The sequence below is a fragment of the Paramormyrops kingsleyae genome, chromosome 6 (genome assembly GCF_048594095.1).
Source record: "Paramormyrops kingsleyae isolate MSU_618 chromosome 6, PKINGS_0.4, whole genome shotgun sequence".
Classification (NCBI taxonomy): Eukaryota; Metazoa; Chordata; class Actinopteri; order Osteoglossiformes; family Mormyridae; genus Paramormyrops; species Paramormyrops kingsleyae.
In genome coordinates, this window is record NC_132802.1 from 25,339,598 (window position 1) to 25,355,401 (window position 15,804).

The 15,804-nt window shown below is 44.3% G+C and overlaps 1 protein-coding gene across 2 annotated transcripts; it reads right to left on the bottom strand.

Moving 5' to 3' along the window:
- Positions 1-10,023: 10,023 nt before the first annotated feature.
- ip6k2b (inositol hexakisphosphate kinase 2b) lies at positions 10,024-15,237 on the bottom strand. 2 transcript variants are annotated; one of them, XM_023805571.2, is made up of 6 exons: positions 14,671-14,807; positions 12,800-12,850; positions 12,422-12,653; positions 12,033-12,190; positions 11,664-11,839; positions 10,024-11,560 (listed from the first exon to the last, which is right to left on the bottom strand). In XM_023805571.2, exons 3-6 carry the CDS (start codon positions 12,601-12,603, stop codon positions 11,000-11,002), a joined length of 1,077 nt encoding a protein of 358 aa, XP_023661339.2. In that variant the 5' UTR covers positions 12,604-12,653; positions 12,800-12,850; positions 14,671-14,807; the 3' UTR covers positions 10,024-10,999. The 2 variants fall into 2 exon arrangements, with proteins under 2 accessions (XP_023661339.2, XP_023661338.2); XM_023805570.2 differs by lacking the exon at positions 12,800-12,850 and having other exon boundaries at positions 14,671-15,237.
- Positions 15,238-15,804: the final 567 nt, after the last annotated feature.

Below are 15,804 nucleotides of genomic sequence, written 5' to 3' on the forward strand. Positions count from 1 at the left end.
GGACTGGGTGTTAGTCAGGGTCGTGGGGTCCAGTGGTGGTGGGGCATTTGTTGGTGAAGAAAGTTTTACTGATCTTGACTTTGCCAATGGTGTTGTGATCTTTGCGGAGTCAATGGAGGTTCTGATTAGGGCTCTTGAGAGACTGAGACAGGAGTCTGAATGTCTGGGATTGCAGGTGTCTTGGATAAAAACCAAGATCTAGGTCTTTAATGACTTCTTAGGCCAGGGGTGGGCAATCTTATCTGCAAAGGGCAATAGTAAAAAGATGTGTATGCGGGTTTTCGCTGCAACTCCCTAATTAGATTACTAATTAGAGGACTGATTGGCTGAAGAGTCCTCACACCTGGGTTTGAACAGCTGACCTACAGGTTATCCCAAAAACTTGCATACACACCGGCCCTTTGCGGATAAGAGACAAGAATCTGTCAGGGTAAAAATGTGAACCTTTGCTTGAGGCTGTAACCTCAAGGGTCTGTCAGTTGTTCCCTTAGCTGTAATAAATTGTACCTTTCAAGGTACAGAAATGGACTCTGAGGAATATTTCTGTACTATTGATAGTACATTAATGCTGTTTGTACCTTTGGGATCTTCCTCAGATCCATTTCTGTACCTTAAAAGGTACAATTACAAGGGTACAGACTGAGTGACAAGTAAAGGTAACCATTTTTTCTGAGAGTGTAAGAAGAAAGTATTTTTGCATGTGACCCTTACCAGCACAACGGTGAACAAAACATTTGGCCAGGAGGGGGCAGTGTTGATCTTTTCAGCATCACTAAGGGCCTTTGGCCTTCGGTGATCTCGCTGGGCTGGTTTTGGTGATGAGTCAGGATCGGTATTCACCCATGTGGTGCCCAAGACGGGCATCATATCGCCCGTCTCACCACACTGTCCGCTACAGCTGATACCAAAATAAATGGCCAACCAATAAGAAATAAAAATTATTTAACATGGTTGAACGTTGTTTAATAATGCAATAAATACTACATAACATCTTATATAATGAAACAATTAAATATTTACTATTAATAATACATCCTTAATATTACTATTACTATTAATATTAATAATAAAACTAGTGCTCTGAAGGCATTATGCATTATCTCTTTGATCACGTTTAGATCCTGGCCACAAGACAAGCAGCAAAAGTGCTATAACATAAGTATTATGGATAATAATCTTAGGGAAAGTTTCCATAAATTTTAATGCCCTGCTAACTAGTGGAAGGATCTATGCTCATCTGAGGCCCTGTTACTGGATTCAGCAAAAATCTTACAAATCCTGGCAACATGAGCTGCCTCTGAGCACAAGCAGGTTTTATTTGGCAATATGCGCACAAAAGTACACAACAGATGAACGTATGGGTGCAGAGTCTGATAACAACTGAGGCAAAGCTAAGGCACTCTGAGACTCCGTCACCTCAGCTGATGTAGACAGACTCAGAGGGCTCGGATTCTGACTTTGAGCATTCATGACTTTGTGCAGACTGAGCAGCTCTGAAGTTCGTTATCAAGCCTCTAACAACCACAACAACAATAATAATAATAATAGCCACACTGCAGTTTGCACGACTATGACATAATGTCGCCTTGGTGCTATATGTATATTGCATGTTTTTCTAAAGAAAACCGTACTGCACTTCCAACCAATTTGTACCAGCAGGTGGCAGCACTGCAACATGAAAAATTCAAGATTCTCGTCTTAAATTCTGCTGTAACTTTTGCCAGAGGTTTTGTCAGCTTTTGTGAGATCAAAACGTAGAGCGATGTGTAAGATTTAAAATAACAGAAAATCAAATTTTGTAAACTCTGAATAATAAAAAGTGAGGATATTTTTTCTAACATTTTTAATCAAAACAACTTACGATACAGGGAAGGGTTACAGTGTACTCCCTGGGATTTGAGCCCATAACCTTTGTGTTGTTAGCACAGTGCTCTACTTGCACCTGTATATTGGGTATATGCTGTGTATGGAAGTCACATGTTCCCCTCGTGTGTTTCCTCCTGCAGTCTCAGCACATACAGTTAGGTGTCTTGCAATTTATAAACTGTCCATAGTGTGTGCATGTATATGCCTTGTAATGACCTTGCATTCTGTCCAGTGTGCACAGGTTTCAGGCACCATTATGGTGATTAAGTGGCTGTAAGATGAATGGATTATCATATTATTTAATATACCAGTATAATTACAGCATTAATTCTATTGATGAATTTATGGCATGCTGAATTTGCATGAAAACAAAGGACATTGGTTTTATAGATGGAAGAAATCCACACACACATACACACACACACACACACACACACACACACACACACACACACAGGTTTGTAATTATACCTTTGTGGGGACTCTCCATTTATTTCTATGGGGAAAACTGTAATTCCATCATGATGACTTTAACCCCTACCCAGCCATAAGTAACCATTTTTAGTTTTTTGATTGCATTAACAGATCTTTGTGGAGACCTGAAAAAATGGTCCCCACAATGTAAAAATAACAGGTTTTTATTACATTGTGGTGAACACTTGGTCCCCACAATGTAATATAGACCTAATTCACACACACACACACACACACACAAATCACAAATGCACGTAAACACATAAATACAGTATTTATTGCTGTCATTGTCATTCTGTTCTCTGGTGAAATTCCACTTTTCTGCTGAGCCAAGTAATCCTGTATTTTTTGTTTCTTTTTTTTCCTCTGCCCTTGAAACTGTTTTCTTTTTCTGACAGGATGAGTGACCTTGTCCCATACAGGTCATGACAGATTTTTTTCCCACATTTTTTCCCTGTTCATCTACTCATTTAAGCAGCACACGTGTTATGGAACCTCCTATGTCTTCCATTCTATTTAATCAATTATAAAACCCTTTCTTCTATAATTGGGAATGTATTGCAAAAATAACTCAATCGATATATATTTCCTCTTAAAAGTGTTGTTTTTGTAACCGGGGTTTGCTTTGCCGTTACATCAGAATTACACATTCACCTAACACTACTGTCTATATTCAGACCAAACGCACCAGTAAAGGTGCTGAGCTTTTTTCTCGGTCTAGAAGAGAAACCAGCTTTGTGAGTGTTTGCACAAGAATGGGAAAGCGGCCGTGAAAATACATTTATGTCTGACTTGACACAGGCAAAGTAGGGTCTTAATTATCTGTGTATGTGGGTCCATCTGTATGAGACCAGCAAAGGTAATAGGGGAATGTGTGTGGGTTTGAAAGGGAGAGCGAGAGAGCAAACACTGACAGTGATCAGCAGTAGTGACAGGAGGAATGAGACTTTGAGGTTCACAGTGGGTGGGATTTCTGTGCTGTCAGTCACTGCCTGCTTTAACAATGGAACCTTGTAAAGTAGCAAATGAAGTGGCTGGCTGACAGCATGCGACAGTCCTGCCCCTCTCTGGTCACAAGACCTCCACAAGACCTAACTGCATGTATCATCTCCCACACCGGTATCTCATTTCAGCTGTGATAATGGAACATGGCAAAGGGGAATCGACTTCTTGCCAGGTCACATGACACAGCAAGTCCAAGGTCAGTTATTTGGGGGAAGGGGGGGGGGAGGCTGCGACTGGGACAAAGGCCGTGGAATCCACTTTCCTCCTTAAACTGGAGACTCATACTTCACTCCTCTGCACTGCTTTCTTAAACAAGAAGGTGTTTTTGTGAGCGCAGTCGTGCACATCTCGGAGACCGTAATTGTATTCTTCTTGGATTACATTTTAGGCTTCAGATGTCTCTTGCTACACAAAGGAACCAGCCACCCACTCTATATGAGATTCCTTTCATAAGGCCAACTTATTTGATTTTATGCAAACTACAGTAGGAAGGTTCCTTGGTAAATTGCACTGAACTGTACCTTAGGTGCGTGTGCAAAAAGATGCTGAATTTTCTATTTAAGCACTGTGTGTATTAGAGCATGGATGGCTTAGGAATGATTTTTTTTTTCCTGCTGTCCAGCACTTCATTCCCTCCATGGATTCTGTGACTGAAATTGTTATGCACACACACAAAAAATGTAATAGATACCGATGAACACAGATAGTTAGACAGGGTTGAAGTGTTTATAGCTGCCAGTGCTGTTCTCTGATATGCAAGAGCATTCATTATCTACTAAAGGTGAAACGCATAACAAGGTGACAATAGATAATTACTCTGAAAAGAAACAGAAAGAAAAGGAGGAAAAAGAAACCGTTCAACTAAAAAATCATGTCAAACACCATTAGGTGTTATTCTGCAATGTATATGTGTAGATGGTAAGGGCATAAACTGTTCTTTAGCATTAAGGATGTCTCTGTGTGTCTGTGCGTGTGTATTTGTGCACGCTGAGGAGGTGGCTATGTGTAATGGAAAAGATAATAATATAACTAATAATAACAATAACAATAAAATCGGACTGAGGTAATTTCTTGGAACATGGGTAAAAAAAGAGGGTATATGTTGAGGTAGCAGGTAACTATAAAATAATTTACAGTAACCATTGGTAACAATAATACTAATAAAGGAAGAAAGAAGAAAATAATAAAGTTTGGAGCCTGATAATTAAACACAGTAATGGATTTCTTCAAAGCATAGGTACAGGTGAACCAATAATAATAATAATAATAATAATAATAATAAGGAAAAAAAACAAACAGAATCATAGGAACAAGAAGTTATTGAGTATTCAGATTTGTGTGTGTGAATATGTGTGTGAGAGGGGCATGTATTGTGTGTTTTATGTCTTTACAAAAGCATTCCTGTTGTACAGACCGGCAGCTTACATGAGCTTATTGTGGCAGTGGGTAGTCGCTTTGGTGGCAGCATTCAGTGTCCCCTGGGCTTAGTGTTCAGGACAGACTGTTCTCGGGGATGTCAGGCTCCAGTCCCCCATGGACTCCACCAATCAGGAAAAGGCACTAATCTACTGACATGGGCGGTGCAACCTTACAGAATTATACTGCGACCTGTAAGAACCCAAAGGGCTGGAGAGACAGAAGGACTCATGGTTCGGAAGCAGACTGAAGTCAGTCGACCAGAACCAGAACCAGAACCAACCATATGCACTGGTCTTTCCATCATACCGATTAATATCACTAATATGCAAAATACCACACACTATGTTGTATTCACAACCAAAGGACACTCTGTCTGTCCCTTTTCAGATGGTTATGTGATGAGCTACTGGAGTGCCCCAATGTCGGAGATGTTGGGTGTAGTATCTTGTCACTGAAGCACAGCTGGCGCACAGCTGGCAAACACACATGTGGACACAGCAGCACACAGCTAGACATGCAGCTAAGCGTAACTGTGCTGACACGGTTCAGCATAACACGGTGATTCTTACAGATGTGCTAGGACACTATAGAATAATAATAATAATAATTATAATTGCACGTAGTAAATCATGATGTACACCGTGTGAGTAGTAAATGAACATACGTTCGGTTTATGTCGTTCTCCAAACTCGGCAATGCTTCTGCAGTGAAAAACCGAAGTGAGCTGGAAACGCACTGTAACTAATCTCTCATCGCGGTATGGCTCAGGTACGGGTCAGGGACGACTTGGTTCTTATATGCCAGTGGAAAAATGCTAATAGTTAGTTTTTCACTGAGTGCAAAATCATTGGGTTCATTTCCTTGTTCCAACATACATAGGTAATGTTTGAATGATGCATTCAGCATGTACAAGAACAATACAATCTGTGTGCTATTAGTTAAAACAAGTGTTAATTCATTACTGTAATTAAACGGAGATCAGATCAGATTTAATAGCCATTTATTATAGCAATTCCCATACTTTTTCCTGCCACTGTATATACAAAATTTCATGTACTTCACCAGCATTAAAATACACACAAACACAACTCAAGACAACTGTCAGCAAGCCCATATAAAGCCATACCGGCAGATCACTGTCACATACAATAATGCAGGGTCATGTGACCGTGCCATGTGTCTCAGATATGTGGTCAGGGAAAAGGATAACAAAGGTAGGGGATGCATATGACCAAGACCGAGTGGCACAAATGCCGACTCCTTCTCGCTATCATCCTTCAGTACGACTTAGTGATCACTCTTAATTTTCTTTCTCCAGCCATCCAACTACAGAAGTTGTATCCAATGAGAACAATTTCTCTATAATAAACGTGTCTGTGATTGACATTGAGCTCAAATGTCAAACAGTTCAAACATAGAAATTCACATATTTACAGGACCGTCATATATTTGAAGTTTTATTATCCAGACAAACTTGATGTAAGCCAAAAGTGACTCTCATTAAAGTGCAGGTTATTATTCACAGTCAGCTGCAGACAGCTGTACTCCCTGTAAGCTTTCAGATTCACTGGATTCTTTGGGATTATGCTGTTACTCTCTATTACTCCTGAAAACATTAGTTCAAAGGAACCTGTTGACCAGTTATGAATAAAGTCTTAATAACTGTTAATTGGTAACATTGTATCATTTGTTGTTATGTATTTAACAGTTTGGGGTCTTAAAATGTTTAAATATTAACTTGTACAGTAGAGCCTATGCAGGCCATCCTTGGGCTAAGAACGGCTGGCTAAAGGTCAACTGGTACTTAGTGTCATAGAGCCTATTATATGAAAAATTTGGATTAAATAAAATTGTTCATAATAGTGAACTTTGTCACGCTTGTGGAAACATTGCGCACCTCCAGTGGTTTGTCGGCTTGAGGTACAGTACAGTACTCTATGTAGCTACTTTTATTATTTAAACGTCTAAAGTATTTTTATTTTTCTTGACTAAAATTTAACTTAAAGACATGTGCTATGATTTTTAATTCTCATTACTTCTTTTTAAATTAGAACTGCCCTTTAAAAGCTTGTTTTGATTTCACTGCTAGCTGCTATGCTAGCTCAGCAGGTAATTTGTACTCTGCTTCACCCCAGGTCTGTCTGGGTGCCCCGCTGATTTTCTCCCTTGGTGCAAATCAGGTGTACTGGTGCCCACGCATGAGTTTGTGAGTGTTCCAGTAAATGTGTGCACACATGAATGCACTTGTGGTGCACTTTGTCCTGTCCTGGTTTTACTAAACCTTGTTCCTGTGATACTGTGTTCCTAGGATATTCTTGTGATTGGTTCTGAACCACTGTGACACTGGGTGGATGGGATGATATTTAATTGATTTAAAAAATACTTATTAAAACTATGTTTGTTTATATTAATGTTAATTAAAGGAGTAAACCGTCTCCATTTGTGAAGTTGCACAGTCAGTCATATTACCTCAGCACAGTTGGATATTATAAAAACACTTGATAGGCAGATCCCATTATTGTCAAAATACATAGCAGCACATTATCTGTTGATAATTATACAGACAACCCACATTTTCTTGGTCTTATCACAACAGCAGAGCTGAATGCAGTTCTTTCTGGCCTTAAGGCAATGGGGGTGTACGGAGAAAATCCAAAGTTAGGGATTCTTGTTGACACTTCCAAACTAGCATTGCCTACGTAAAAGGACACTAAGTCCCAGGGCCGTATCAGAAGTTCTCATCTCACCGTCTGTTATATTTCATAATATCGCACTTTGATCTGTGGTCTGCAGGTAAAAAAAAAAAAAAAACTCACCAGTCAGCGTGTACTTGAACTCTGCTCTTATAAAAGGCCTACAGTATGAATTCTTCCTGCTGTGTAGGTGCACACATGCATATAATGCCATGTCAGACAGAAGTAGACTTTACCCTTTCTTTGCTTCGAAAAAAGAGCAGTAATTAACAAATGGGTTAGCAGGTGATCACCAAGTCCTGTGAAAAAATGTAATGTTTATGATATGTGTCTCAAAAGGATGTGATCCAAAAGGGAGTGAATGTGAATCTAAGACTGTCTCTGAGAAACTTCTGTTGGGATGATAGAAAGGTGCTAAAATTGGTGTTATAAAGGGCAGAATACATGAGAGAATTGCATCCATGAAATATGACTTTGAGATCCTATATGGACAAAAGTATTGGATTACCTGGTCATTACACCCACAGGAACTTTTATGTCAGCCCATTCATAGGCATCAATGTGGAGTTGGTCCCCACTTTGCAGCTATAACAGCTGCCACTCTACTGGAAAGGCTTTCCACAAGATTTTGGAGTGTGTCTGTGAGAAATTTTGCCCATTCATCCAGAGGAGCATTTGTGAAGTCAGGCACTCATGTTGGATGTGAAGGCCTGGCTCACAGTCTCCATTCTAGTTCATCTCAAAGGTGTTTGGTGGAGTTGAGGTCAGGGCTCTGTGCAGGCCAGTCAAGTTCTTCCACACCTAACTCACCCAACCATGTCTTTATGGAGCTTGTTTTGTTGCTGGAAGCAAAGAATTGCTCAAAATGTCTTGGAATACTGAAGCATTATGAGTTTCCTTCAACTAGGCCAACCCCTGAAAAACAATCTCCACCAAACTTTACAGCTGGCTCAATGCAGTCAGGCAGGTAACGTTCTCCTGGCATCTGCTAAACCCAGACTCGTCCATCAGACTGCCAGACGGAGGTTTGTCACTCCAGAGAACCCGTTTCCATCACTCCAGAGTCCAGTGCTAGCGTGCTTTACGCCACTCCTTCTGACACTTGGTGTTGCACTTGGTGATGTGAGGCTTGCATGCAGCTGCATAGCCATGGAAGCCCATTCCATGAAGCTCCCGGGGTGCAATATTTGCGCTGGGATTAATGCCAGAGAAAGTTTGGCGACATTCATGTACCATGCGCCTCAGCATCTGGCGACCCTGCTCTGTTATTTTATGGTCTCTGCCACTTCATGGCTGAGTTTCTGTTCCTAAATGCTTCCACTTTACAACACCACTTACAGCTGACTGTGGAATATCTAGCAGAGAAGAAATTTCACAAACTGACTTATTGCAATGGTGGCCTCCTATAACAGTACTACACTTGAATTCACTAAGTTCTTCAGAACGACTCATTCTTTCACAAATGTTTAACCTGACTGCATGACTAGGTGCTTGATTTTATATACCTGTGGCAATGGGTCTGAATGAAATACCTGAATTAAGTGATTAAGAGGTGCGTCCCAATAGTTTTGTTCATATGGTGTATCTGTGTGGTAATTTGTGCCCCATACTTACCTGCCATAAGTTGGTTGTGCTCCATGCACATGTGAAATTGCTGTACTCATCTGTCTGAGCCTAGGACAGATTTCCATGGTACATGGAGATTTATCAAGGTTTCTCATTTAATAAACTGACATGGGTGTATTAGGCCAGCACTGAAATATTATCCCGTCCTACCATGGAGCTACAGAGTGAGAACGACACATCAAATTTTAAGGTTTATAGGAACATCGCTGTGATTTGGTCTGGATTGCATTTTGTGCTCTCAAGGCTATCACAGTACCACCGTTATTAAATAAACCAGATAGTGTTCATTTGAGGGTTGTGCAACAGTAATCAAGTGATTGAGAGGTTTAACACATTATCATGAGCAGCACTTGAATCTTTGAATCTCTAAGCTATTTACCGCTTGTCATTGAAGATATAAGATATTATAATATAAGATATAACTAATCTGCACAGTACAAGACAGACTGTGACCAAAGAGATAATGGACAGGTGTCCATTACTTAAAAATCAGGTTATCACATGGTGTGTTGACTTGATATTTAAAAAAATTTAAATTTATAAAGCCCTCAATACTTCAAACGTGTGCATAGTCGTACTGATTTTTTTCTGTTGACTAAATGGCAGCTATGGGAATGCTGGCTTCCAGGAACAGTGACTCACCCAGTAACATGTGCTCACTGACTCAAGCCAGTCTAAAGCATTGCTTTTAAAGTCCAGCTCTAGCAAGTGCAGCTGGCTCCGATTCTCATGCAGCTTTGGGCTGAAGATAAACCACCGACTGTTCAGCGTTAATAAGACACACAGCTGCACACGACAAGCCGGATTTATGCTCACTTCTGCTTATTTAGAAAAACTGCGGAATGTTGAACTTGTTTTTTCCCTGAGTACAGCTGACTTGTGCTCCCCTGTTCCTCTTTCTACTCGCTAAAACAGGCCCAAGAAGCAAACAAAACAGATCTTACTACAAACAGAAATCCTTTTTATTATTTTTTTGCTCCAACATACTGCCGACACACAAGATATATAAGACAGAGGTATATGAACTTGATCTTATAAACAGTTATTTGACATAACATTAACAGTAATGTGGAATGTAGTCTGTTTTATTTTTTATTTTGTAACAAATATTTCAAATAAATAAAGATCTATATAGTCTCTGTTCCTATAATTCATCATATTATCACAACACACCCCCCTTTGTCATTTGGAATGAAAGTGGACAACTGGTGGAGGAGACATTGAATAAGGGGGCTCAGGGTGACACGATTGTCCCTCTTTGTCCCCCAAAACAGTCCTCAATAATTCTTCTCTTCTTCCCTTCATCTGTTGGAGGGAGAGAGGTGTGGTATAAAGAATGGTGTTTCTCCTCACCCCACTGTCCTTACTATCCCCCCCCCCAAACACACACGCGCCCTCACTTGGTCGGTTTCATTCCAAAGTTCATCAGGAGTCCGTACAGGTATGGAAGAGAGACCAGACAAGCCCACTGCAGAAACCATCTCTGCCCAAAAGCCAGCTCAGACAGAGACACGAGTGGGACTGGCACGGATCAGGCAATCCATCGTTCACGCCATGCTCTGTTTACACTTCTTGTTTTGTCAAGATGCTTCACCTTTTTCTTCCCTTTTTTTATAAAAAAAGAAAAAAATCGAAGAAGACCATTAACGGCACATGAGTCAGTGTTACCAACAGATGTCCAAAGAGCTGGAGACATGGGTGTCCATCTCTGCTGTCCTTTACTGGTGAAGGAAAGGCAGCAGCACTCTGGCTGGAGCGAGTGAGCGAGCGCGCAGAGGGCCAGCCGGTAGCTGCATGTTCATCTCCGCTGCCCTCCTGTGTTGCTCCCTCCATCTGAGGCTTCCAGTGGCATGGAGCCCTCGCCGAGAGGGAACGTGCACACCGAGGATGGGATCCAGACTGGTCTGGAGAAGGGCTTAATCAGCGCTGTGGTCCTCCAGCTCTGAGATGATGGTGATAAGGTTCTGCAGGCCGAAAATGTAGCCGCTGTCCTGGCCCTCGTGCACCACGCTGTCCTCCCCGTAGTGCCGGCAGGTGGTGTGGGCAAAGTCGATCATACGCACGTCCACTAGGGGGCCTGGTTCCCCCATGGATGGCCAGCCGCCAGTGCCGCCGCCCGCCGCTCCGCCGCAGTGGAACCCGAACGCCCCGGGGTCCTCCTCGTCCTCCTCCTCGTCATCCTCCTCTTCCTCGCCCTCCTCGCCGCCGTGATGACAGTGGCGCTGGCGTTGGGCGCGCGGCGGGTCGCCGTCGTAGATGATGAGCAGCGAGCTGGAGTAGAAGCGGTACGACTCGCAGGCCTCCAGCGCTGCCTGCATCTCCTGCAGGCGCCGCAGCACGGGGGACAGCAGCTCCCGCCGCAGGCGCCGGCCGTCGTGGAAGAACTGGAAGAGCGCCTCCTTGAAGCCGGCCAGCGTCAGCTTGCGTCCGTGGTACTTATTCATGAATATAAGCTGACCTGAGTCTGCCTGGTACACCTGGATGGGGGACAGGTCATTGGTTAGCAGATCCACACCACAACTGCAAAATTAACATACGCATCTCCTGGGCGACGCCCCCTTCAAAATGGCCACCACCGACCTGCATGCCGCACAGCCTCACTCCGATGGAGGACGACGTGCTCTGCTGGCACTTGCGGATCTGGTGGGCCTTCTTCTCCTCGGAAGCGTCATCCCCGTGCTGCCGGGTACCCATCTTCAGGTCCAGGACGCAGGGCATGTTGTATCGCCATGTCAGATTCTCCAGCAGAATGAATTCTGGGAAGGGTTCGTGGGTCAAGGAAGAAACAGAGGGCAGAGGAAGCTCCGCTCTGCCTGTATCAATCTGTGATCTACTCCACTTCCTGTGACAACAGGAATGCACCTGTTAGGCCGCAGACTTTGAATGGACCATTTGAAAGGCAAAGTTTCGGTGCACGCGAGTACTGGAGTCACTGGCACAAAAGGATACTGTACTGGTTGCGGTGCTTGGCGTTCTCCTTCATGCGCTGGAGCTGCTGCTGGTGGCATTTCAGGCTCCAGGGGTTGTGCTTGAGCTGCGGTATCACCTTGCCCTTCTCTAGGCTGTAGCACAGCACCTCGGCCTGCTCACGCTCCTCACGATTGTGGCTGCGCAGAGGCAGAGATGATTACTGGGGACCCGATACAAGCTGGAGAAAAGCTGGCCTGGTATGACAGTGACCTCTGAGACATGGCACGATTCTGAGAGCTTAAATAGGTTACATGCTCCTCCCTCAGGGAGCCCCAGAATGTCACGGTGACGACAACCCAGCGAGATGGGTCCGTTCTCATTATACATAAATAGTGGGCGGTCCTTTGGTGAAGCCACGCCCCTCTCACCTCTTGTTCTTGTCCTCCTTGCGCATCTGCCTGGTCCTGTCCTTGCCGTAATAGTCACCTTCCGGCAGCAGAGCGGGCGGCTTCACGTTGCTCCGCTTCAGCATCTTGTGCTTGGGCTCGCAGTCGGCAGTGGGGTCCACATTCTCCAGGTCGCCCGCCTCACCGCGCAGGGGATACGCCATCAGGCAGAGGCTCCCCTCCTCGTCCTCCTCGAAGCTGACAGACACCACACCTGCGAAACCAGGAGAGACGTCAAGCTGCAGAGAACCTCAGTTACCATGGGGGGGAAAAAAAAAAAAAAAACACGTGTCTACATGAACTTGATGGAATATATATACTCCCCAGAATAAAAATAGATGGGCAGTACTTAATTCTTACCGCATATCTTCAGCCTTTAAACACTGTTTTCTCTGCACCTCATAAACTGGACTAAAAATCACAAAACAAAAAAAAATTGCAAAACACAAAAGACACACAGAGACAACTGAGGAATTGGGGAGGGAGGCTCATCAATAGGGTTGTGTGTGTGTGTGTGTGTGTGTGTGTGTGTGTGTGTGTGTGTGTGCGCGCCCAACCTGGTGTGTCAACCTGCACTAGAATAACACAACCTTTACAACAAATACACACAGGAGGCCTCAACTTGTGCAATTCACCATCAGCTTTATTAGCGAAGCAGCTCATCACAACATGCAGTTGTGCATGTACTCAGCACACAGAAGGTAATGAGCCCACAACACCAACGTACATCATATCACAGGGCTTACAAAACAAAGATAATAAATCCCAGAAAACAAAAGAAAAACATAACCTTTAACAGAGAGGGCGCAGAAATCAATACATTTGAAACTGAAGCTGAAATGAGAAATTGTTTTAATACAGAGCTGAAAGACCCACATAGAGAGAAGAGGGGTGATCACATGATCGGTCATGTGTTAGGGGACAGGGATTTAAGGCCCGTGGGTGAAGGGTGGCAGTCCTCTTTGTGTGGTGGGGGGTAGGAAGGGGGGTTTATGAATGAAAAATGCCACAATTTACTGCTGCAGGGACACAAGCTAGTGACTAAAAAAGGGTGCGATGGGAGAAGATGACAGGAATGACGCCCCGAGACAGAAGCAGCCAAACGTTCGCTTTTCCCTACGTTAAAAACATTGTTTTGACTTTGCTTATATGACACTGTTTCGGTGATTAAAATTTTATAAAATTAAATACCAACAAAGAGAAGATTTTTACGAAAAATTCTACAATTCTATACATAAATGGTATGAGATCCGCAGTTCTGAGAGGTTTTGGGACCCAGGGGCCGATAATCCTGAGTGGTTACTTTCTCCACAAGTGATGTCATAGGTAGTGATGTCATTGCCTTTCACAAGCTCAGAGTTAACTCCTTCTTGGGCAGGCTGCTGTAACCGAAAGTCTGCTGTGTCACTGTATGTGTCAACATATCTGGGTAACATTTAGAGTGGGAGGCCGTGTGTCTTTTACGCTTTAACACAGGTGCTTTCCCTTGTTCTATAAATCCCCTCATCTCTACCTTCTCAAATATCCATTTGCTGAGTGCATTTGCGGGATCCGACTAGGCCCTTCTAATTTTTGGGGTCTTTGGGGGAAAGAGAGAAAGAACGACAGAGAATGAACACCTCTAGAAGCTTTGACATCTGAGAAAACACAGGACGTCGTGCCCCAGCACACCTGTCTGGAATCCTGGGTATTAATATCCTGGGTATTAACCCTGCTCACCTCCCCTTCAGGCAACCCCTACTGCCTCAGGAAGTATCGCGCGGCACCCAGATCTCTGGTGCCGGTATCACCATGTTGTCATGATGCCATGACAACAACCAGTATCGCCTTCATTAGGACCTGGAACATGGGCACCAAAGGCAAGGGCATAGGAGTACAGATGGTATGTAAGGACAGCCTGTGGTGGGAATTCTAACGCTGGGGGGAAAGGACACAAGGGTGCCCTCTTGTGGGTGTCCAGTGGCTAGGCAGCTTAGCGCAGTACGCTGGTTCCCGCATTGCCATCATTCATACAAACCTGTTACCTCTAAAGAGAGCCCTAATTACACCATCAAGTAACGTGTGGTGCTTGTATCGGCACACAGTAATCATGTACAAATCATCGCCCTCGAGGTAAATTCAGAGACGGTAGCATCCTGTGCCAGTGTAACACACGACACCAGCAAAAGCAGCGTTATGACAGGGACAGAGCGAGAAGGGAGCCAGCTGGAGGCCAAAACGGCCAGGCTTACCTCTGTACTGCGGGGTGAACTTCCTCATCTCCGCCGGCAGGCTCTTGTAGAACTGGTGTTCCCGGGGAATGAGGGGCTTGCAGATGGTCTGCTCCCCGAAGCGGAGCACGCAGGAATGGCCCCCCACCTGGTGAACGAAGGGCTCAAGCATTACCCCTTGGCTGGGGTACCGCTTCTGATCTGTCTGCATTACAGCCTCCAGCGCAGGACTCATCCTCGACGAGCATTAGACTCCTGGCTGCGGGTCCGAGACAAAGGCGAGATCCAGCGGGCCGGCGGGGAGGGCCAAGGTGCTGACTGCGAGACTGCTTCCTCGTCTCGACAAAACCGAAATCCCCTAAGATGGAAGCTGCCCAGCCACAAAAACAAAGAGAAGAGGGGCAATAAAGGGATTTTTTTTACTCCAGTTACACCGAAAAGAAAAGTCGACCAGCAGACTTTCTGCTGTGTGATTACAGCCACCTTTTTAGTTTGACGTTTAACGAAGAAAAAAAAAAAAAGGGGGGGGGGGACTTTAAATGAGAGCGGAGTTGCTCCCGGATCCCTCTCCGATACTGAAACGAAGAACTGAGCGAGCCGAGGGCTAGAAAAGACCACAACAAGTCAGAAAGGCCCTCCCCCTTCCTCTGGTCTCAGCCAATCAGCAGTTGGCAGCTGTTGTTGGGTGGGAACCAAGCAACTGAACAGAATAGGCAAACAAAGAGGGAGGGAGAGAAGGGTGGGGGAAGGGAGAAAGAAAGAAGGAACACAAAAACAAAGAGGAGAAGAAAAAAAAAGATCACAGCTGTGTTTAGATGTTCCTCTGCGGTGTGACAGCAGCTTCCTAGCAGACCTTGCAGATCAGTGAGCCCTACAGGGACCCCGCACTGCTTCCTGATGGGCAGAAAGGGTCAGATCCAGAAGCAAGGAGCCGGCAGCACAGCGCAGGCGACCAACAGAGGGCACCACTCGCGTTGCCTGGCCCGATACAGGCAGGACCTCAGGGTTGTTTCATCTAAATTTAGAATGCAACATAAGCAGTGCCAAGACCCCATTTGTCCAAATTGCACAGGGCTGCACCTAAAGTTCAGACCAGAGAGACAAGTAAACAAGCAAGCAGGCATGACACAAACATGTCTGGGCCACCTCCTCCGA